We start from the raw sequence: 22289 nt of genomic DNA on the forward strand, positions 1-22289 counted from the left end.
AGATGCAGGGAAAGAACATTCCAGAAAGAGGAAGCAGGGAGCAAAGACAGAAAGGGAGGGGCAGGTGGGGTCAAAGGTGCTGGCAAAGCTCAGGTGAAAGGCATGTCAGGGAAACATTTTGCGGGCAGACCTGGGGAGCTTGAGCAGGGCTAGCTTGTGGGGGCTGTGGATGCCCCATGCTGGACAGGAAAGTTTATTCTCTAGGCAACTGGGAATTATTTAAGGTATTTGAGCAGGAACGTGGCACATTGCATCCTTCCTTTTTGGAGGGCAGAACGATAAAGGTGAGGAGTAGATCCAGCGAGACTTGCTGGAAGGTTATGGCCACGGGGTGGGGAGACAAGATGGCTGCTGCACTAGGTGGGGGACGTGGAGCTAGAGCAGGGCTGAAGAGGAAGGTGAAGACATGTCAGGGACAGTTCAACAGGACTTGATGTGGTCACGTGCTGGGTTTAGTCCAGGCCAGTCACAGGAAACCCACCTGGTCTCTCCTGCCCGCTGGCCCGAGTGCCTAAGTCACAGACACCCAACACACCTGTAATGCCCGAGTGAGTCGAGAAGGCTCTGTGGAAAACATCAAAACCAGCCTGGCCCGCGGATGTGGGGACCAGGCAGTCCTCGAAGGAAGGCACCACACTGCAGGAGCTGCCAGGCGGCACGGTTCTCTGGGACTCGGGGTAATGTGGGGGGCAGAACGTCTGCAGCTGCCCATAAAATCCTGAAATGCAAGCATGGCACTGAGCTCCTTCAGGGTACAAGTTCCACAGGCCGCTCCAACCCAGCTAGAACCCAGCCTGGCTTCACGGGATAAAATGCCATTAACTCTTAAGGCCACTTGTAAAATCTTCCCAGCAAGCATCTGGAATGCACTATTTGGGCTGAAGCTCTTCTACCTCAGACGGATTTCCAGGCTTGTTCGCTCATAACATTTTTATCTTGTGCTTTAGTATCTGAAATGGGAGAGTTTCTTATCTTCCTTAAACTCTCTGAAGATTCCTGGACACAGAAGGCCTGACCTTCAGGGGATGTTCCTACCCGGGGCCCTCCCACCAGGTTTTGAATGCATCTTCCTGAACTTCCTTTATCCTATATTTTGTTTTCACATTTGGTAAAAATCCGAAGAATGCAGAATGTTTAACCTTGAACAAGGCCCATGTAAAAAAAAAAAAATGTATCCATCTGTCTTTCCAACACAGAAATTCAAATACATTTATATGGTCCTTATTATTTTAAATAGGTACATAGTATTCCACAGTTGGATATACTACAATTAACTTAACAATTATAATTGTTATTTGAAGTAAATGATAAAACTGGAAGTGAATAATATAATGAAGAAATATCAAGAAAGATTTTCAAATATTTGAAAATAATGATCTTTTGATAATCTTATTTCATCTATCTCTTTCAATTTTTTTCCCATTCAGTGGAGTTTTCCTGGGGGTCCTATATGGTTCTTTTCGATGATCCTTCAAACCTTTCAAGATACCTTACCTTTTCTTTCTTTCTCCTTGCCTCGTGATAAATTTAAGTCAATGGATTATTTTCTTAGGGTATAATGTGCTTTCAAAAATATAATAATGAAATCTTAATTCTATACTTTATTGAAGGGAGAGCTGCAGCTCTGCTGCTTTCTAACTCTGTATTGCATTGTGTCTGTTTCCTCAGCTGTAAAATATGAGTATCATGGTCTACTTCGCAGGGCTATTGTGAAGATTAAATGAGTCATTGGATAAGGAAGTACATCTAAAATGTTTTAAAGTGCTTTGTAAATGTCAGTTATTATTGATACCACTATTCTGTTTTTGATGGAAAAAACGAGAAATTAAGTGCCCCGGGAGTCCTTCCACAGACACTAAATTTTACGTTCTTATGCAGAATATAAGAAATTCTGCACCAAGACCATCATCACAGTGCTAGTGATCACAACAGAAAACTGAAGAGCTGAAATGGCCACCCATAAAAGAATGGTTAAACAAATAGTGGTACATTTACATGATGGGAATATTAAATGGCCATTAAAACAACATTTATAAGGAGTTTTTAACAGCATGGAAAGACCATTATCAAGTTTAATTTAAAAAAAAAGCAAGACACAAAATTGAACATAAAGACTGGCTCAACGATATGGAAGTCTATGTACAGGATGATGATGGCAAAGTCCCATGTCATAGTTGTCTCTGGGTATTTATTTTTTGCCTTCATATTTTTTTGAATTTTAATAGTGGAGAAGAGCAAGCACTCTGGATCCAGACTTCCTGGGTTCAAATCTTAGCTCAGCTACTTAACAACTGTCTGGTCTTTGTACATTACTTAGCTTCTTGGTGTCTCAGTTTTCCAACTTGTAAAATGGGTTTAATAGTAGTAACTACATCTCTGAGTTATAAAGAGTTAATATTTACATATTATATAATATAATTTTTATGCTATATTTAGTTATATAATTAAAATTTATATATTTAATATACTTTAATAACATAATTTATATAATACATGTGTTTGCTCAATAAAGGAAAATAAAAAGTAATTATTTTACAATGACAATGTAGTTCTTAAAAATAAAGTTTATTAAGGGAAATAAAATCTTTGAAAAGGCAGTAAGTCCTTCCACAATAACCAAATGTAAGAGCAAACACAGCAGCAGGAATGTGACACATCCCCAGTTCCCAGGTGGAATCTTCTGGAGCATTTTTGGACCATTGGAGACCTGAGTTGTGTATCTCTTGCCCATGGCTCCTAGATTCTGCACTAATTGATACATGTTCTGTTTTCTTCATTCACCCTAGTGGAGGCTCTAAACAGCAACATGTTTGAGTGGTCTGGAGGAATTTGGAATGTGGGCTGTGTGGTTTGGATAGTTTCTTGGACTGATCTCAACTTTGGGTACCTGGTGGGCAGGCACATGGAAACATGGCATACCCATCAGGAGGAAAACAGTACCATGAACTATCATAGCTGGTCTCTATTCAAACGTAACATCTCCTCACTGAGCAAAACAGACAATATTTGCTATCTATACCCGCATGCCAGCTCTGCTCATGTTTGTCACCCATAAATTCCCTGGTAGCACTCCTCAGTATCATATTACCCTTCCAAGAAGAGAAGACATTTTTCACTAAACTCCCACACCTCCACAAACAGGGACATTAATCATTCAGGGACAATGATAGAGACTTTCACTGGCTTTTTGTGAAAACCAATTTATTCTCCCTTTCCTATCTTCTCTCCTATTTCTAAGAGAGAACAGAAATGTTACATGGCTTCAATCAATATTGAAGTGTTGTGATATGCATGAATATAAAAGGTTTGTGATGTGGTAAAATATATCCAGTGAAGTTAAATATTAAACCTCACATTCTGGGCTCCATCTCCTGGTCTGGATCTGAGTGAGAGGGCAGAGTAGACTATAATTCCTGCCTGTGGGTGTCTTGGCTAACACAAGAAACTGTCAAAACCAGAATGGCCCCGCAAGCATGTTTTATCACTCTAACAGCCAACTCAAGAAAAGAAAATCCTCCTTATTAAATCTCTCCCTCCAAGTAGCCGGTTACTAGAGGTGCCAAATACACTGGTGTAGATGGTTGTGGTCACTCAAATCAAAGAGTTTTAACATATTCTCTTCCCAGTGCTATTTCCATAAAACTAACAAAATTAAAAAAAAAAAAATTCCATTAGGGTCTTGCCACACACACGGACTCAGAGAAAGCCTAACTCACTTTCTGATGAATGGCTCCTGTATTCCAGCGGCTGGATTTCATGTAGCAAATTTGGAAAGAATACTACTTCTCGGACCCAAAGCAAAATGAGGCAAGATGTTAACACATTTTGTGGGCATAAAACCTAAGAGTGATGGCAAGGTCAGCCAATCTGTCAGTCAGCCAGTCAGTCAATAAGGGTTATCAAGTGTGGGTTAGGGTGCTGTCAGGGAGAGCAAAGAAATAGAAGATACATCCTTGCCTTTGATCATTGATAATCTAGTTGAAGTGAGGACACATACATTCACGAGAGCATAAGAACATACACATAAATATATATTGGCAATAAATGTTAGTTGTCACATTGATTACAAAATCACCCCTCCACTTCAAAAGTTACTTTATCTCCAAGAGTGGAGGAGGGGAGGTATTTGCAGATAAACTCATTCTACCTAAATTATAGCTCCTGAAGGTCAAGGAGAATCATTCCTCCTCCTTTCAGTTTTGGGAAGTTTTTTTTTTTTCTTCTAAAAACAAACTTGTTTTTCTAATTATAAAAATGTTTGAAGCTAATTATACCAACTAGAAAATGTAGATGAGTATAAACAAAGAAAGGAAAAATTGTCTTTATTTTCACGAATCAGAAATGGCCAGATATACACAAAACTGGAATGTTTTACACACACACACACACACACACACACACACTGTTTTGTATCCTGTTTTCTCTTCTAATATTAACTCTGGGTTTCATCACATATCACTAAAATTCATTCCTGAAAAGCCTTTCTCTTTACTTTGTCATATGGGGTCACTGGTGTCTCTGTGATGATATGTTAGATCACGAGTTCAGGGTCACTCTTGCTGCTAATGATGATAAAGCAGCCCCATGAAGCTGGGTGTAGATTTCCTTCCCTAAGTGGAAGGGAAGTGGGGGAGGTTAGAGGAGAAAGGAACTGCATGACTAAATATGATAATAGAAAGAATATTCTCTAGGGCAGCACTATCCAATAAAATTTTCCGTGAGGATGGAAATGTGCTTTATCTGTACTGTCCGATACAGTAGCTATATGTGGTTACTGAGCCCATGAAATGTGGCTGGTACGAGTGAGGAGCTGACTTTTAAATTTTATTTGATTTTAATTAATTCAAATTTAAATAGCCACACTTGGTTTGTGGCTACTGTATCAGACAGCACAGCTCTAGTACAATCTGAATTCCCAGGTGTAGCAGAGCAGACTTTGTTAATCAGGAATGTTTCTGATTAATTTACTGAAAGGAAAACACAAGACCCACCAAGATTTTAAATAAAAGCCAGATAAATGATTAGACTCCTGGCCTTCAAGATAGGAAGTATATTAGCGTTTCCATTATATCATATCTGTCTTTTCCTTACAAATTTGCCACTTTAATTTTTGTGGGGGAAACCAGAATATAAATACATCAATAAGTAAATAATTCCCAACCCTAAAGAAATTGAGCAGTGTTTTAAGCTAAAGTGTCAGGGCACTTCAACTCTCCTAGAGGAACCACCTTCTCTTCTGGAAGCAGAAGGAAGCATGTTCCCTACTTTCTTGACTTCAGACCGTGGGCCTCGCTCACTGTGCACACTGGGAGTGGCCACGAGCCAGGGCGGGGCTCCATCTTCCACCCCATATGATGGTGGTGTGTCAACACAGAAGGGCCCACCCAACTGTTGATACACACGTGTGGTAATGAATACCACCAGCCTGCACGGTAAAGGTGTTAAGTCACGATCTGTGTACTGAGTAGGCTTGTTTACGCAGCAGATGGCTTTGCAAAACAAAATTCTTGTTTTCCTTTAAGGCGAGGCTGGAGAACCACTATCAAACTCTGGGTACCTGGAAAAACGCTGGATGGACAACACTCATAACCGAGACTGACCTTTCCCTGCACTAGGCTCAGCCTGGACCACGAGGACAACTGACAGTTCCGGCTCACACAGAACAGCAGGCACCCCTCACAGATATCAGGAAGGTCCCCCAGAACCACTTCTCCAACCAGGGTGTGGCCTAATTATGCATGGCAGGACCCTCTGGGAGGCTCCTCCAAAACAGTGTTGGGGGCCCAAGACCCCTGAGTAGCTTCAGATGGAAAAATGCTTCAACTCCCGTGTGGTCCAGACTGTAGCAATTCAGGGATCCAGGCCAAGCACTGCAGTTTTTCAGCCACTACCCAAATCTCAGGAGTCATCTGTTTCTTTTGACTTTTCGGAAGAAACAGTGACTAATGTGTGTGCTTGCCTTTACTGCTGTTGTTGTATTTTTGTAAAATGAGGATGTGATAGTATCTACTTGCGTAGTAACCACAGAGATTACAGAAGATTAATAGAGACTATCCAATGTAAAGTGCTGAGCACATGCCTAACACAGAGCTCACACTCCATAAATGTCACTTTTCACTTTTCCTTTCCTATTCTTCTAACACAAGCATTTCAATTTCTATGCTTTCATTCACATGACAACTGTTTACTGTTTACTAAGCACTTACTCAAGTGCTGAGGCTACAGTGGTGACTAAATACACTCCACGCCTTCTCGGAGCTTACGTGTTAGTGAGAAAGATGATAAATATATAAATGAGAAATCAAGTAATGTAATGTCATACTACATATGACAATGAAAAGGAAATTTTCTTTAAAGGATGTATAGAGATGCAATTCTTTTCTCCAAAATGCATTCAAGATAGGAAGAATGAAACTTAACGAATGACATTTTGACTTTGGTTCCCTTTGTTTGACCCAATCCCACGAGGGTGGGTACAGGCAGGAGGCCACCCCACAGCTCTGCAGAGGACCAGCCCCAGCAGAGCGGTTTTTCTGCCAGTGGCGCTAGGCAGTTCCCGCCTGGGCAGGAGAATAAGCAGGTATTAGTGGCAGGGGCAGACTTGGCAGCCCCTCGCTTTCTTGGTGGCATGGCTGTTTGCTAGCCAAGCGGAAGGAAGGATGTATATTTATGAACCTTATGACTCTAATTATTTTTCCACAGATTCTACAATTTTGTGGGTTACTTTAGGAAGTGTAGCATCTTTGGCCTCAGTCATATGATTGCTGCATACGCAGGGGCATGGATGAGCCTAAGTGATGAGCAGGTGGGCTCAAATCAGAAGCTGAGGCCGGGCGCGGTGGCTTATGCCTGTAATCCTAGCACTCTGGGAGGCCGAGGCGGGTGGATCGTTTGAGCTCAGGAGTTCAAGACCAGCCTGAGCAAGAGCGAGACCCTGTGTCTACTAAAAATAGAAAGAAATTATATGGACAACTAAAAATATATAGAAAAAATTAGCCAGGCATGGTGGCGCATGCCTGTAGTCCCAGCTACTCGGGAGGCTGAGGCAGAAGGATTGCTTGAGCCCAGGAGTTTGAGGTTGCTGTGAGCTAGGCTGATGCCACGGCACTCTAGCCAGGGTGACAGAGCGAAACTCTGTCTCAAAAAAAAAAAAAAAATCAGAAGCCAAGAGACAGGGATTTATAAAGAAGATGCATAACCCTACTCTCCTGGGGTCTTTGGATTTCTTTTTCTCCAATATTCTTGTGGCTCTTTGTGGATTCCCCTACCCTCTGGGGACCTTTGGCCTACCACCTTTGTTTTTCCTTTTTTTTTTTTTTGAGGCAAAGTCCCGCTCTGTCACCCTGGCTAGAGTGCCGTGGTGTCAGCCTAGCTCATAGCAACCTCAAACTCCTGGGCTCAAGCAATCCTTCTGCCTCAACCTCCCAAGTAGCTGGGACTACAGGCATGCACCACTATGCCCAGCTAATTTTTTTCTATATATTTTTAGTTTTCCAGTGAATTTCTTTTTATTTTTTAGTAGAGATGGGGTTTTGCTCTTGCTCAGGCTGGTCTTGAACTCCTGAGCTCAAATGATCCACCCGCCTCGGCCTCCCAGAGTATTAGGATTACAGGCGTGAGCCACTGCGCCCGGCCGGCCCACCACCTTTGAATACCTCTTTTTTTTTTTTTTTTTGAGACAGAGTCTCACTCTGTTGCCCGGGCTAGAGTGAGTGCCGTGGCATCAGCCTAGCTCACAGCAACCTCAAACTCCTGGGCTTAAGCGATCCTACTGCCTCAGCCTCCCGAGTAGCTGGGACTACAGGCATGAGCCACCATGCCCGGCTAATTTTTTTGTATATATATATTTTAGTTGTCCATATAATTTCTTTCTATTTTTAGTAGAGACGGGGTCTCATTCTTGCTCAGGCTGGTCTCGAACTCCTGACCTCGAGCGATCCACCCGCCTCGGCCTCCCAGAGTGCTAGGATTACAGGCGTGAGCCACCGCGCCCGGCCGACCTTTGAATACCTCTGTAAACCAAGTCAAGAGAAAGAGAAGAGGAAGGGATAGTAAATCACCAGTCAAGCTCCTGCTGCCACTTACTGCTTGGTTCAGGGACAGTGGTGGTGCCCTCTGGGCATGCGGTGACTGCCATTCCCCAAACACGGGCAGATCACACTTCCACCATGACTTCAATCATCTCACCACTATCCCCTTCCCTACATTGGCTCCTCCTCCTCTTCTTTCTCCTGTGTCCCCGATTTTAAGGAACAATCTCATCATTCTCCCTTAGTTAGGCAAACCTGGATCTTAGTTAAGCTTAGTTAAGCAAACCTCCCTTAGTTAAGCTAACCTAATTTCCAAGTTTAGAGGTTTCTGGCCACCTGGAGAAGAACTCACTCTATGTCTCTGAACTGCTTTACAATTTGGAATATCCCCAGAGAATGAGGATGTTGTTGTTCAATCCACTTTAGGCTCAACCAAGACTCATATGCCACAACTATTTTAACCAAAGGCACTGACCTGCGACGGTCTGGAAAAGGTGGCTATTTTCAGTAAGCACCGACTAGCACTGCTCAAGGCCCCTCAAACAGCTAACTAAGAAAAGCTGAAGGATTCTTCGTTCCCACAGATAATATTATCTTTCAAAAATGGGTGGGCACACTACACATTTATCAGAATGGTGAAAGTCTGGACCACTAGTATAACACCAATGGTGGTGAGGATGTGGACTGGTATCAACCCTCGCTCACTGCCAGCGGGAATGCAAAATGGTACAGCCACTTTGGAAGATTGGCCAGCAGCTTCTTACATAACTAAACATACTCCTACCATACCATTCAGCAATTGTTCCCCTTTGTATTTAAAGAAATGAGCTATCAAGTCACAAGAAGACACTCAGGAAACTTAAATGTATATTACTAGGTGAAAAAAACCAATTTGAAAAGGCTGCATGATTCCAACTACATGACATTCCAGAAAAGGTAGAATACGGAGACAATAAAAAGATCAGTGGTTTCCAGGATGGGGCTGAACAGAGTACAGAGAATTTTTAAGACAGTTAAACTACTCTGTAAGAAACTGTAACAGTGGATACATGTCATTATACATTTGTCAAAACCCAGAGAATGTACAACAGTCAAAGTGACCCCTAACATAAACTGCAGACTCTACATGATAATCATGTGTCAATGTAGGTTCATTGATTATAACAAATGCACCACACTTGTGTGAGATGTTGATAGCAGGGGAGGTTATATATGTGTACGGTGGGGTATGGAGGGGGCAGGGCACATATGAGAACTTCTTGTATTTTCCACTAAATTTTGCTGTGAGCCTAAAACTACTCTAAATAACAGTCTATTTAAAAATGAGTGGGCATATATGACTTGATGTTATGAATATCTATATTATATGTCTTCCCCACTAAACTACATGTTCCATAAAGGCAGAGAACTCATCCAGTCTGTTTACTACTGCATCCACGGCACCAAGAATAGCCCCTGGCATATACTAGGCATTCAATAAATATTTGTTAAGTGCATGAATGACAGTACATCTTGGTTAATTTAATCATAATTAAGCTATAGGCCTTTACTGATGGGATGCCTTTTTGCTTTCCATAAACCCTAGTACTTAAAAGAGGCCTGCACCCCTCAGCACACTGTGCGGGGCTGCAGACCATCACTGGCCAACCCATGCTTTGTTCCCGCTGTGAAGGTGCTCTGGTTTCACTCAGCCTTGGGATGCAACTTTGGAGGGTGGAATGGAGGAAGGTTTGCTGAATCCAGGGATTCTGCTTCCTGGTGAATTAAATGAACATGGGAAAGAAGATGACAAAGACAACAGCAAGTCTAAGAAGAATCCCTGCTAAAAATATCCCTTCCCACACTCTGGCAGTGGGAGATTTACTTGGGTCAACCAGCCCTTTCTGAGTGATTCAAATGCTCCCTGCCAAGGTTAAAGCTTGCAATCACTAACAATAGATTGTGAAATACTCCATCCAACCACACTGAAACAATCTCTGAAAATACAAATACAGAGAAAGAGAAAGAAGACAAAAGTCCTCATTTCCCTCGGCTCCCCTAATTTCCTCTTCTCCAACATTCTGGCTATTTGTGGATTCTCGTCTTCTCTGGGGAATTCACCATGATCTGCGTGCTTTGAATACGTTCTGTAATCCATGACAGAAGCCAATGAGGAAAAAAGGGGAAAACATCAGTAAGTCTCTGGTAAAGCTCCTAAGGACCATCAGGATATAGTTTTTTGGGTTACATCTTCTCAGCCTGACTCTGCGTATTCAAACTTTTTACTCAGAGAAAAGCCCAGGGAATCCTACATGCACTACTTACATGGTACCTTAGTACTGAGACACCTTAAAGCTTCCTTCTTAGGTACCGAGCTGACACTTCTGTCTGATAAAAAGGTAATTCAAACAAATGTTCCCATTTTACAGACAAAGAGATGGAAGCAGAGGAACTGTTGAATGCCTTGCCTTTATAACCAATACCTTTGTTTACATGATACCATGCCAATAAAAGTGGAAAATTCATCCAACCACTTTGATATTTCTAAATATCTAGATACTCATGGATTTAGCCTTCATCTTAAAACAAATGGGAAGCAGAACTAAAATAGTGATCACCATGATCTCCTACTGTCCAGACTTTGCTCATTGGCGGTCCTCCTGCTTTGACATTTTCATAAGATATTTGGTTAGTGTTATACCAATTACTCAGAATTCTGTCATAAGAAAGGAAAGGAATTAATATTTAATTGCTTGAAGACAAACATTGTCCTAGGTGTTTTACATACAAAATCTTCATCCTTAAAACAACTTTTTAGTAGTAGTATTGCCTCTAGTTTATAGACAAAAAAGTGAAGTTAAAAATAACTTACCCAAATCCTCATAGCTACCAAGTTTCAGAACCAAGACCTAAGCCATGGTCTCTTTGGGGACACAGTTCACGTCAGACTACTGGGGCTTAAGCTCATGACCAAATCAACTTTAACAAAATCTTACCATTTTTGTTGAGGTCTCTCACTGCCAGGCTACAGGCAAAGTTACTAACATTTTAGAAAATACAAACATTCTCATTAGGAGGAAAAGTAATGAATTAATTGATCAAATCACCTTATCACTAAAAAATTCTAAAAATTCTAAAAATTCTCAAGAGTAGAAACAGAGACATTTCAGAAATGTTTTATGGCCAATTTTCTGTTTTAGCCACTATTTTATTTCTATCCATTGCATGAACAACTTGGATTTGGGTTTAAACCCAGATGACCCATTAGTCAACTATGTGTCTTAGATAAATGATTTTCCTTCTTGAGCCTCATTTTCTTTGAAAATAATACCTATTTTATAGGGTTGTGGAAAACATTATGTATGACAACGTTTATAAAAGCATTTAGTGTATTCCCTGGCACACAGTAGGCTGTCAGTGGACAGTAGCAATTACATGACCATGACATAAGCTTAGAAATATTTAGAGGTTATATGTAACACATAGGCAGTTCTTAAGCAATTTTTCTCACATAACCCACCTCCCTTAAGTATAAAATGATGCTGCTCTTAGGCTGGGCATGGTGGTCTATGCCTGTAATCCCAGCACTTTGAGAGGCCGAAGTGGGAGGACTGCTTGAGGCCAGGAGTGTGAGACTAACTGGGAACATAGTGAGATCCCATCTCTACAAAAAAATTTTAAAAATTAGCCAGATGTGGTAGTGCACACCTATAGTACCGGCTACTTGGGAGGCAGAGGCAGGAGGATCACTTGAGCACAGGAGGTTGAGGCTGCAGTAAGCTGTGATCTTGCCACTGCACTCCAGCCTGGGTGACAGAGCAAGATCCTGTCTCAAAAAAAAAAAAAAAAAAGAAAAGAAAAGATGCTGCTGTTAAAAGTGAAATCTCCACAATTTGGTTGTCATTTTTGCCCAGGCTCTTGGTCTTGGCCACCAACAGCACCCAGGTTTTCACCTGAGCTAGGACTCTACTAAGCTTCCTTTCTGGAAGAGGTAGAGAAACTGACTCTTCATTTTAATACAGAGTCTATAAATGGGGAAGCTGCGGGAACAGCTCGCAGACTGTGTTAGGAAGACAGATTTTTCTTCGGGCTGAGAATTGAACCAGCTTGCAAAGCACTCGAGCTATTTACGACTGACATTTAAGCAACTACTCTACCAAGAAAGAGGAAAATAATGGAAATAATAACCCTTAAAATTCCACTTTGGCACATTCCTATTGATGGAAGCCCCCTGACAGCCAGAGCAACCGCCTGGTCCCTTTGCCCCTGGACAAATGGGTTCCAGCATGAGGGCTTCTATCTAGTTAGAAAAGTCCACCTGGTTCCAAGATGCGGGGCCATTTCCATCTACAGCTCCTGCTGCCAGCTCACAGGCCACGGTGACATGCACTCTGAACACTCTGGGTGTTCTTTCCACTTGTGCCCCTCATAGCACTTCACCTGGTCTGCAGGGAACTGGTGAGAGCATTTATCAGTGTGAGCCACATGCTGGCCCTCGGGCTTGTATTCTCATTTCCAGGGATGAGGCAGGGGAGGAGGGGGAGGGTCTGCCACTGATAATTGCAAAGGGCTCAAATAAGAAGACGGGAGTGGGCAGAGCATTTGTTGCAAGGGACAATAAGGAAAGGAGACAGAGCAGAGTGAGAAACAAGGCATGCGTGAAACACTCTTGGCTAAAAGATGTAATCGATTCTCATTTAAACACCCGCCAAGCCACCCAAAACCCTAGCACGTGGTGGCCTATGGTTTCCAAATTCTCAAAATGATAAGCTGCCAAAGTAAACTAATTGCAATGTGTCTCAGAAATTGCCATGCACCGATATATACAGTTATAGTGTCCTGGTTCAGTGAATTCTGACAGTGATCATGCACATTCAGAAATGACATAAAATAGAGACTCTCAAAACCTAGAAGACCTGAGGAGTCTGAGACAGGTTTGGAAGCCAGCTTTGCCATTTACTGGCTGTGTGGCCTGGAGCAAACCATAGCCTCTCTGACCCTATGATTCCCTGTTTATAAAAGGATATAATAATACTCATGTGGCAGCACCATCCTCAAAGTAGGAAGAAGAAGCATCACAGAGAACAAATGATTCAGTGCCCGGTTGCCCAAGAGTAGCCACCCACACTCTGTCACCTGCCAGCTACTCTCTGTAAATCAGAAATTCTGGATACAAGCAAGACCTGGAATGAAGGATGGAGGATTCGGACATTATAGATCTGATAGTGTTGTGAGGCAAACACTGCCCACTGCTTAAGGTTAGTAAGGATGGACTGGGAATTTTTCTATGAGCAGAGACCCCTCGTTGCTGGTCTATACACTGCTACTGGGTGGCTGCAAGGACCAAATGAAATAATAAGTGTGAAAATATTTTGCCAACAATAAAACCCACTGAAAATTCTAGCTCCTACTGTCTTGTCAGAAGCCTGATGTTACTTCTCATCCTACTTTCTTGGCAGATGGAGGTAAATCTGCCCATGGTTAGTTCAGGCCCTTTCCCATAAGGCAACCTTTGGACTCAGGGGTACTTGGACCTAAACCAGCACAAGGGAAGTATGGCAAAAAAATGAAGATTTCATTCTATGTGCCCTTCTCTTTCCAAGAAAGCTACAGCAGAGAAGAAAGGTCTAGCAGAGAAGAAGATTCCAGGCAGAGATTTAAAGGAATGTGAAAAGAAAATGTTGCTGCATCTCAATTCCCTTTAGCCTGCCCTGAGCTCCACGAGAGCCATCTTGGTTCTCTCCAGCTTTTTCAAGGACTTCCCAGGAGATACAGGGAGAAGGAAGGTAGAAAGTATTCACCTCCCCAGCCGCAGGCAAATCGCTTCCTTTGGATCATCTCTGATTGGAAAGCCATGGGGAGGGGGCACTGAGCCCTACACTTAGGGTCTAGGCCAGTGATTCTAAAAGAGGGTGCCCCCAGCATCAGCTCCACCTGAGAAGGTTTGTTCAACAAGCACATTCCTGGGTTCTGCAGCAGACTTAGTGAATCAGAAGCTCGGAAGGAAGGGCCCAGAACTGTGTGTTTAACAAGGTATTTCTTACATTAATGTTTGAGAGCTTCTAAGAACATCTTTAGATGATTTACAAACACCTGAAAGCTTTCCAAATGAAATGCCAATTAAAACAAAAAACAAAAAACAAAAAACAGGCCAGCTCTGATTTCATCTGAAATGGGGAAGGAGAGCTCTTCCCATGGGCATCTCTTTCCCTTGGGCTGGCTCCCAGCCCTTTCTGCTGGGCCTTGGGGCTCTTGGGGATAAAGTGATGACTGTTCCAAAGTGGCCTTGAATTACACTCTCAGCAGATTTGGATCCAGATGACTTGCCTGGCTCCTTCCCCCAGCGCCTGTCTCTCACATGTCAGTTTTTGGTCAAGGTGAAATCATGGGACCTCATTTGAATGACTCAGAAGGCTTGGTCTCACTGTTGGCCCCACACTGATCTTGCGGCCTAGACTTCTGTTGTCTAGCTGTAAGCAAACTCCCACATCATATCCGCTCTACTAACTAGGTAGCTTCTTGCTTCTCTGAATCCAAGTCTGTGATTATACAATTTTCCAGCACTCTAATCCAGGAGTAGTCCCCATCTCACCCTTGCCAGTGATCCAGTGACTTAATTATTTCTCCCCGTGAACCTCTGCCTCATAGCTAATGCTCTGTTAGACACTGTTAGGCCTCCCCAAAACATACCATCTGGACTACTATGTCGAGATTACATCTAGGCTTGAAGTAAAAGAGTACAGAAGTCTATATATGTGGCTTTGAGATAGGAGAGTAGATGTTGTATTTGTGAAACCTGGCAAATGTCACTAGATCCCAGGATGTCCATCACTCCTCCCATCTGGCTGCCAGGAAACTTGCCTTTTCATCTTGTCAGACCTTGTGGACATTAACTATTAATACGGACAACCTGATTTATGATCTATCATCTCTGCTCCACTTTTCCTGTTAGGCAGACTTCTACCCATTGCCACCTGGGAGGCCCACTCTGATGAGTATGTCTAGTCTACACGGTCCTTCCTTTCCTGCTTAATCTCGTTCCACTGCACACTAAACTCTTAATTTTAAGTATGTAGTAGGCATCTCAAAATATGCCAAGTGCTGTAAGGAACACAAAGACAACATGATTCCATGCCTGCACATGGTCCGTGAGGAATATTTTTTGATGATTGTGTTCAAAGGCTTTGCTTGTCAAGAAATACACCCTACTAACTAATATCACAGACTCCAGATACCCCTTAGATATACGTTTAGGATGGGAAGGAATTCTTGTTTATTTTCTTCATTGATGTAGCTCTCACACCCAGAACAGGACTTGGCACAAAGTAGGAACTGAGTATTTGAGAATGAATAAATGGGTGAGTGAATGACACCCACAGCTAGAGCCTCTGGTTAAAATGTGATGGTGAGAAAAAGCACAATGTAGCTCAGACATTCTGTTCTATGAACCTTATTACACAACAGTCTATCAAGTTTCAGAAAATAATGTGACTTCCCTTTCTCTCACTGATTTCTTAAATGAAAGAAGAAACGAAGGTGATGGAAATATGACAGGTCGTATCCAAGTGACCTGGAGGGTTTTGCTGCTCTGAGTCTCCCTTTTCTGCTGGGTGACAGAGAGGCCACTGAGCCTGAAGAGAGAAAACAGAGTGGGCGGGAAAACTGAACAACTAAACTCACCCACAGAACACCTTACGTGATTTCAGTAGTTGAGTAAGATCTTTGATGTTGGGATGGGGCCATCCATGCCAACATCAAAGAGCTTACTCAGCTACTCTGAGCTTCATCTCTAAACTGGGGTAAAAATGTATTTCTTACTCTCTTCACAAGATTATAATGAGGATTCAGGTATTCATCCAACAAATATTTTATTGAGCAGTTTCTATATACCCATAGTTAGCAGCACTCATAAAAAATTATGTCTGTAAGAGTAATTTATAAAACATATATTAAAATATAAATGTAGGCACTGCCGCTGACCTGATTAATACTGATAAAAATGTGGCATCAGCCCAGACCCACAGAGGCAAAGAACCCTGGGTAATTACTCGGCTAATTCAGAGTCCCTGAATCATTTTGCTATAATGATAAGAAAATTTAAGAACTTGCTTTGGCATGTGTGATATGAGGTTGGGCTTGGTGCAAAAATGTAGGAAGGGAGAATTTGGTATTATAATAGTCACCTTAGATGATTTAGAAAAATGCCTGAATATATTTCAACGGACTTGCATTTCGTAAGGTCTAGTTCTCAAAGACCTTGTACAAAAAAAAAAAAAAAAAAAAAGTGAAACAGAGGGTTTAGTCTGAACAATCTGGTTAGAGAAGGAAAATCCTATAATAAGAAGGAGCATTCAGAATTTTAAGTAAACCAACGAGAAATGAAAAGGAAACTGGCATTGTTTTGCAACATGTTGCTGAGCTCAGATGATCTGAATGGGAACAGATCAAGCCAGTTCTGGTGTTTTATTGTGTTTGTTGTTCTGTTTTATTAACACAGTGGCCTCACCAACCAGTAACCCACATGTTCCTGATGTGTGGTTTATTTTTCCCCTTTCCTTTAAGGAAGCTCCACCCACAGCTATTCATGTTTTGTTTTTTTTTTCCCCCTCTAAACCAGCAATTGTTTATCACATTTACAAGGAAAGTTCCAATTAAAAATACAAGAATTACAAGACACAGATTGCCATTAACACGTTTAGCTCTGAAGAGTCCAACAGAGAGCAGGCCCTAAAATGGAGTTATAAGAAAAATATTTAATTGATTTTAAGAGCTCCATTCCTTAAAGGCTAAATTTCATGTGTTTTCGGATATAAGACAGAACATTTGCTTCTGGAAGGATGTCATTACTTCCCCAAAACAGTGAAAAAGCACTAAATTTATAAGACTGTTCACGAAATACTTTTCTACAGGTGTCTTTAAGGTAACTGACAGAGAAGTCACTATAGTCAAAGAAGTGGAGGTTTCCTGGGTATTCCATACTCATCAATAAATTTTTGAGTTCCAATTAAAAAAACAAACTATCATGCTGCAAATGACAAAACTTGACTGGTAAACTGCTTAAATAATATAAAAAACCAAGTCATAGTTCCTGTTATTTAATCCCTCTTATTATTAAAACTTCCTTTGGTGTTCAATGAAAAGATGTTCAATCACATTACTAACTAAAGGAATTTCACTACTAGATACCCAACACCAGCTGTGTCTCAGGTATCCCTTTTTAAAATGCAAATACCCAGGAGAAGGCGTATTGTATTACATTTACCTTAATGTGGAAAGGAATCAGTAAATTATACCATTTCCTGTAGGGAGCGGGCTCAGAAAGTTAGTCAGCACTGGGTATCTAAAGAGGGGGGCAGGGAGGTGCCCGGATACAAGAGGGACCCTGGGAACTTGACCGGAAGCCACAATTTTGACAAAAGCTAATTGTACCCATCAGTCTAAGAAGCCATGAGCAAAATCCCTTTCTTCCTCTTTTTCTTCTTCTTCTTTTTTTTTTTTTTGAGACAGTCTCACTTTGTTGCCCTGGCTAGAGTACTGTGGCATCAGCCTAGCTCACAGCAACTTCAGACTCCTGGGCTCAAGCAATCCTCCTGACTCAGCCTCCCAAGTAGCTGGGACTACAGGCATGCGCCACTACGCCCGGCCAATTTTTTCTATTTTCAGTAGAGATGGGGTCTTACTCTTGCTCAGGCTGGTCTCGAACTCCCGAGCTCAAGTGATCCTCTTACCTCGGCCTCCCAGAGTGCTAGGATTATAGGTATGAGCCACCAGGCCTGGCCTCTTTCTCTTCCTTTCATTCACATTTATTCAATGGACAATTATTAAGCACTTACGGTGTGCAAAACATTGTGGGAGGATACAGTCCCTATCTTGAGGCAACTGACAATTTAATTAAGACTCATGTCTTAATATCCTTATTGATCGAATGGCACATGAATCTGGTGGGGTTCATCTGTGTGTGTGTGCGTGTGTGTGTGTGTGTGTGCGCGCGTGCACAAGCCGCGCTTACGCACTTGTGTGTGCAAATGCTTAATTATGGATGCAGATTATTCATGGTTCAGTCATTTCCGTGATCAATCATTCAAACAGCTTTTCTGGGTAAGATGACCATCTCACACCCCTCCTACAAAACCCAGCATGTTGAAATGCTGACTGCACCCCACACACACACCTAAATTTAACTTTTGTTTTTTAGCATTAGCACACTGTCAGAATTTATCAAGTGCTACTTATGTAAAACTGTTCTTGGGGTAATTTTGTAGTAATTAAGTATATAAAAGTAATTAAGGATTTCTCTGAATCTAATCATCAATCCTAGTACTATGTGAACATTAATAGCATCATAGCTGGAACGGAAAATTATTCCTGATTATGACTGCTGATGACAACATCGAGATAACATGAAGTGCACTCGCTGGCTCATTTCTTTTGTGACTATGTCACAACTTTCTCAGTGAAGTCTATTCCGCTGTTGATTTACAATCACTTATATTTATCTTCCTCAGAGTTCAAGAAGTTGTGACACATGCTTAAGTTCTAAGCAATACAATTTCTAGACTTGCTACTTTGTTATTTCACAACCTCACACATGCAGTTGTGACTAAACTTCCTGTGGAGGGGAGTATGTTTATTGTCTTTAAAATCTCCCTATACAAATATAACCTTTAAAGATTTAACACTATAAATCCCCAGCAATGAGATCAGTTGTGGCTACAACCCATAGGCCTCTTCCCGGAAGGTACTGGAAGGTACCATTGCACAATCGATGCGAGTAAACAGCCAACAGAGGAAGCCGTTAGTTAAACTTGTACCTGCCACCTCACTGCCATTTAAATATCAATGCTCTGAGACTTCCATAGTTTGAAAGATGCTTTGGCTCTTTGGTAGGACAAGCCACGTACAACGCGTTTTGTTCTTGGAGGCCTGTTGGTGGCTGGGAACCCTTTGTTTTCTGGTGCAGTCAATTTGAACTGGGCTGACAAGCTTACAGCTCCATACTGAGGTAGGAAAATGCCACCATTGTCTGGGAGCTGACTGGCCTGCTTTTTCGGGGCCTGCAGACAGGGCACGCTTTAAATCATGAGAAAGACAGCTTAGGAACCACAGGAGCCGTGACCAACAGGGAAGGCTCCCACTTCCTGCTGCTGCTGTGCTGATATCAAACGGCCCAGGCTGAGGAGGCAGCTCCATGGTGTTTTCCTAATGAAATCTAATAACTGGACCATGGATGACAGAAATCTTTGTGTTGGCCACTGGAGACTCCAGAGGGGTGAAAACAAGAGCTAGCAGAGGAAAGTACAGAAACCTAAGAGAACGGATGAGCAGCGCAGAAAATGCAGCAGAACGCTCAGAAAGAGGGCTCTGAACGCTACCACTGCTTTCTAAGAGGCGTATGCATAAATCTGTGAGGCATGTAGTACTAGGCCCATTTTGCAAATCAGAAAACCATCCCAGAGAGCGTCTGGCAGACCCTACAGTGTGCATATCCAGTAAACATTATTAACAGAACTCCAGTTTTGTTCAGCATGGCAATGCACTAAAACATCCGTCTCCCCCCACCCTTTGCCACGTGACTAAGCTTCTCCACCCTCCTCTCTGCCTGAAACTGGGGCAAGATGTGTAGAATGTCAGCCTTCATACTGTGACCAGGAGGATGGAAACTGTCTGTTAAAGAGGACAAAGCAGGAAGATGAGAGGAGGCTTAGACACCATAGACTGTGGAGCTGCTTCTCCTCCCCAGACATCTTGTTCCAGAAGAGTAAATCCATACTCTGGTGTTGCTGCTATAACATGATAAATAAATCCTAAAGAGGCTTGTGCCCTGCACAAATCTGTATCACCAACAACAGGATCTTTGGGGAAACTATTACGATTGGGAGAGACCACTCAAAATTTATGAAACCTTCTAATTACAGCAGTAACAAAAATGTTCGAGGGGGAATTTGGGCGGCCAGGGTGGCTAGTTCAATGTGGCTGTAGGCTGCTGTGTGGTCATTACAAATGCACCAAAAAATCAACTGGAAACGTTGGCTCGCAGGTGCTGAGACAACAGGTGACAGCAGAGCCCAGCACATGGGAGGGAGTGTGATCTGCCATTAGCCGAGGGCCATGCCAGGCTGGCTGTGCACCTCTCTGGGGTTGTGCTTATTTCAAATTTTATTAAGATCGAGCTGAAAGGGCTCCTGCCTGTGAAGCAGGTAGGCGGAAGGCTTTTGCAATTCTTCTCTTGCTATTCCAGCTCTCTTTGTCTAGGAAAAAATACAATTCCACATTATCCTGACATCGTTCTCCTATTTACCAGTTGTATCTGAGTGAAATGAACTCTTTAAGTCACTGTTGTTTGGTTGTTCTATACATGTAGCCCAATATAATCCCAACAGTTACAGCTTAATGTTTCTACCTCTCTCATCCCATTCTCTATACGGCGCTCTACTTGACTCTCCTAAAATACGAGACTGACTTCTTTATTCTGTAGCATTACACTTAGCATGTCACAAAATCCTTTATGGGCTGGCCTCGCTAGTTCTCTAGTCATTGCCTCCTCCATTCCATGGTTTAACCTAAGCACTCCAGCCACACGCAAACTCCCTTTGGCTCTTCCTACTATGCACACACCACGCTGTCATTGGTGCACTCTGCTTCCCCTCTCCCTGGAATGCCCTTCCCCACTTGGCCTGTCCAATGAACACTGGAAGCCCTATTCAAGCATCGCCTCTAAGAAGTCTTTTCTGACACTTTCCTCTGAATAAATCAGGTGCCTTTTACACCTACGACTGCACGGATCACATTGCATTGATTAAATGGCATTCATGTTTGCCTGGCACATAGTGGGTGACCAAGAAAAACTTGCTGAACTGAACTTGGCCTCTCCTTGACAGGTCCAGCAGTGGGAAGGTTGTGAAAATGCTGTTCTAGGAATTCCCATGGCATGCTAATACCCCAGAGTGAATAGGGAATTTAAAAAGAAATCCATTAGTACCATAACAAAATATACAAATATCAACTCTTGGGCAACTAATCCAGGCAAAATTCTGAAGCTTACATGGGCAAGAGAATTGTCCTAATGAGAAAGAAAAGACTAAAGAACAAGCTTACATGATTGGAAAGAGTGCCTTCATGTTTACATCTAAAATAAAGGACTAAAATATACTCAGAAGTTGCCTTGGAGATGTCACCCAAACAGAGACCATAAATGCTGTCAACATTCAAACATTAAAAGAAACAATACTTTATCCCCCTTACTAATGAAGGCAACATGAAACAATGAGGTGGATGCAGAATCAACAAAACTGAGCTCTGGTCCTGGGTCATTCACTAGACGAGTAAACTTGAAAAGGCGATGCTATTAATCTTTTCAAAGTATGCCTTTTACAAAATGCCTCTTAATAAAAATATCCATAGAGTACACAGTGTCTAGGCTCAGTATCACCTAGTATGGCACAATTAACAAAACTCAACGAACCTCATCTTCTTCATCTGTAAGACCAAAGCCCCTCTGAGTTCTAACTTTCAGAGGTTTTCAGTAATGCAACAGCATCTACATACAGGCATCTAAATTTCCCCATGGAAAAATACAAACACGTATTTACTTTGGTGTGCCTTTAACTTAGAAACATGTTGTTGATTAAAGATGTGGCTTGAAATGTAGACCTCTTGTTAAAGGTGCCTGCGTAGTTTGCCAAGGTAGTGATGCCCAGACATTTTATATTCTTATATGTCTCAGTTCTCATCTCTAAAAATACAGTGATGACATTTATCCCTGACCTCTACCTACTGCAGGGAGTACAGAGGAGATGGGGGTGACGATGCTCATTAAAGTCATGAACTTCTTGAAAGAGAGAACAAACACCACTGTAGCTACAGCGTTAGCAGCCTTGGCACTGCTTGAGGCTTTAAAAATTGGATTTTATTAGGAGACGAAGTTCCCTGTTACCAGAATGCTGTATAACTCCATCCAGCAAACTCGTCCAACAAAAGCCAAAAGGCATGATGAATAAATGCAACTAATTAAGGTCTTGTCTCACTCCCAGCATTGTATCACCCACTTGAAAAACTGAGGATGAATTTTGTCCTAATTCTAAAGAGTAGTTGATGAGAAGTGCATGTGCCTAGAAAGTTGCAGAAAAACATTTTCAGAAAAATGCTTGTAGGAGGGAGTAAGGTTGCATCTGCATTCCTGTCCTCTAATTCCTAGCCGTGGCCCAGTGGCTGACACATGGGCATTCCCTTTGTGCCCTCATCACAGTCCCCTCACCCCCTTGCCCGTCTTTCCGGGAAAGT

The 22289-nt window shown here is 42.2% G+C and overlaps 1 protein-coding gene across 1 annotated transcript in view; it reads right to left on the bottom strand.

Moving 5' to 3' along the window:
* Nucleotides 1-22289, bottom strand: part of GLIS3 (GLIS family zinc finger 3) — a 433080-nt gene that overhangs the window by 4497 nt on the left and 406294 nt on the right. Inside the window, exon 10 of the mRNA XM_069474177.1 lies at nucleotides 536-718. Within this exon, the coding sequence (XP_069330278.1) occupies nucleotides 536-718 (183 nt within the window). The remainder of the gene's footprint in view (nucleotides 1-535; nucleotides 719-22289) is intronic.

Source organism: Eulemur rufifrons, chromosome 7 (assembly GCF_041146395.1).
Source record: "Eulemur rufifrons isolate Redbay chromosome 7, OSU_ERuf_1, whole genome shotgun sequence".
Taxonomy (NCBI): Eukaryota; Metazoa; Chordata; class Mammalia; order Primates; family Lemuridae; genus Eulemur; species Eulemur rufifrons.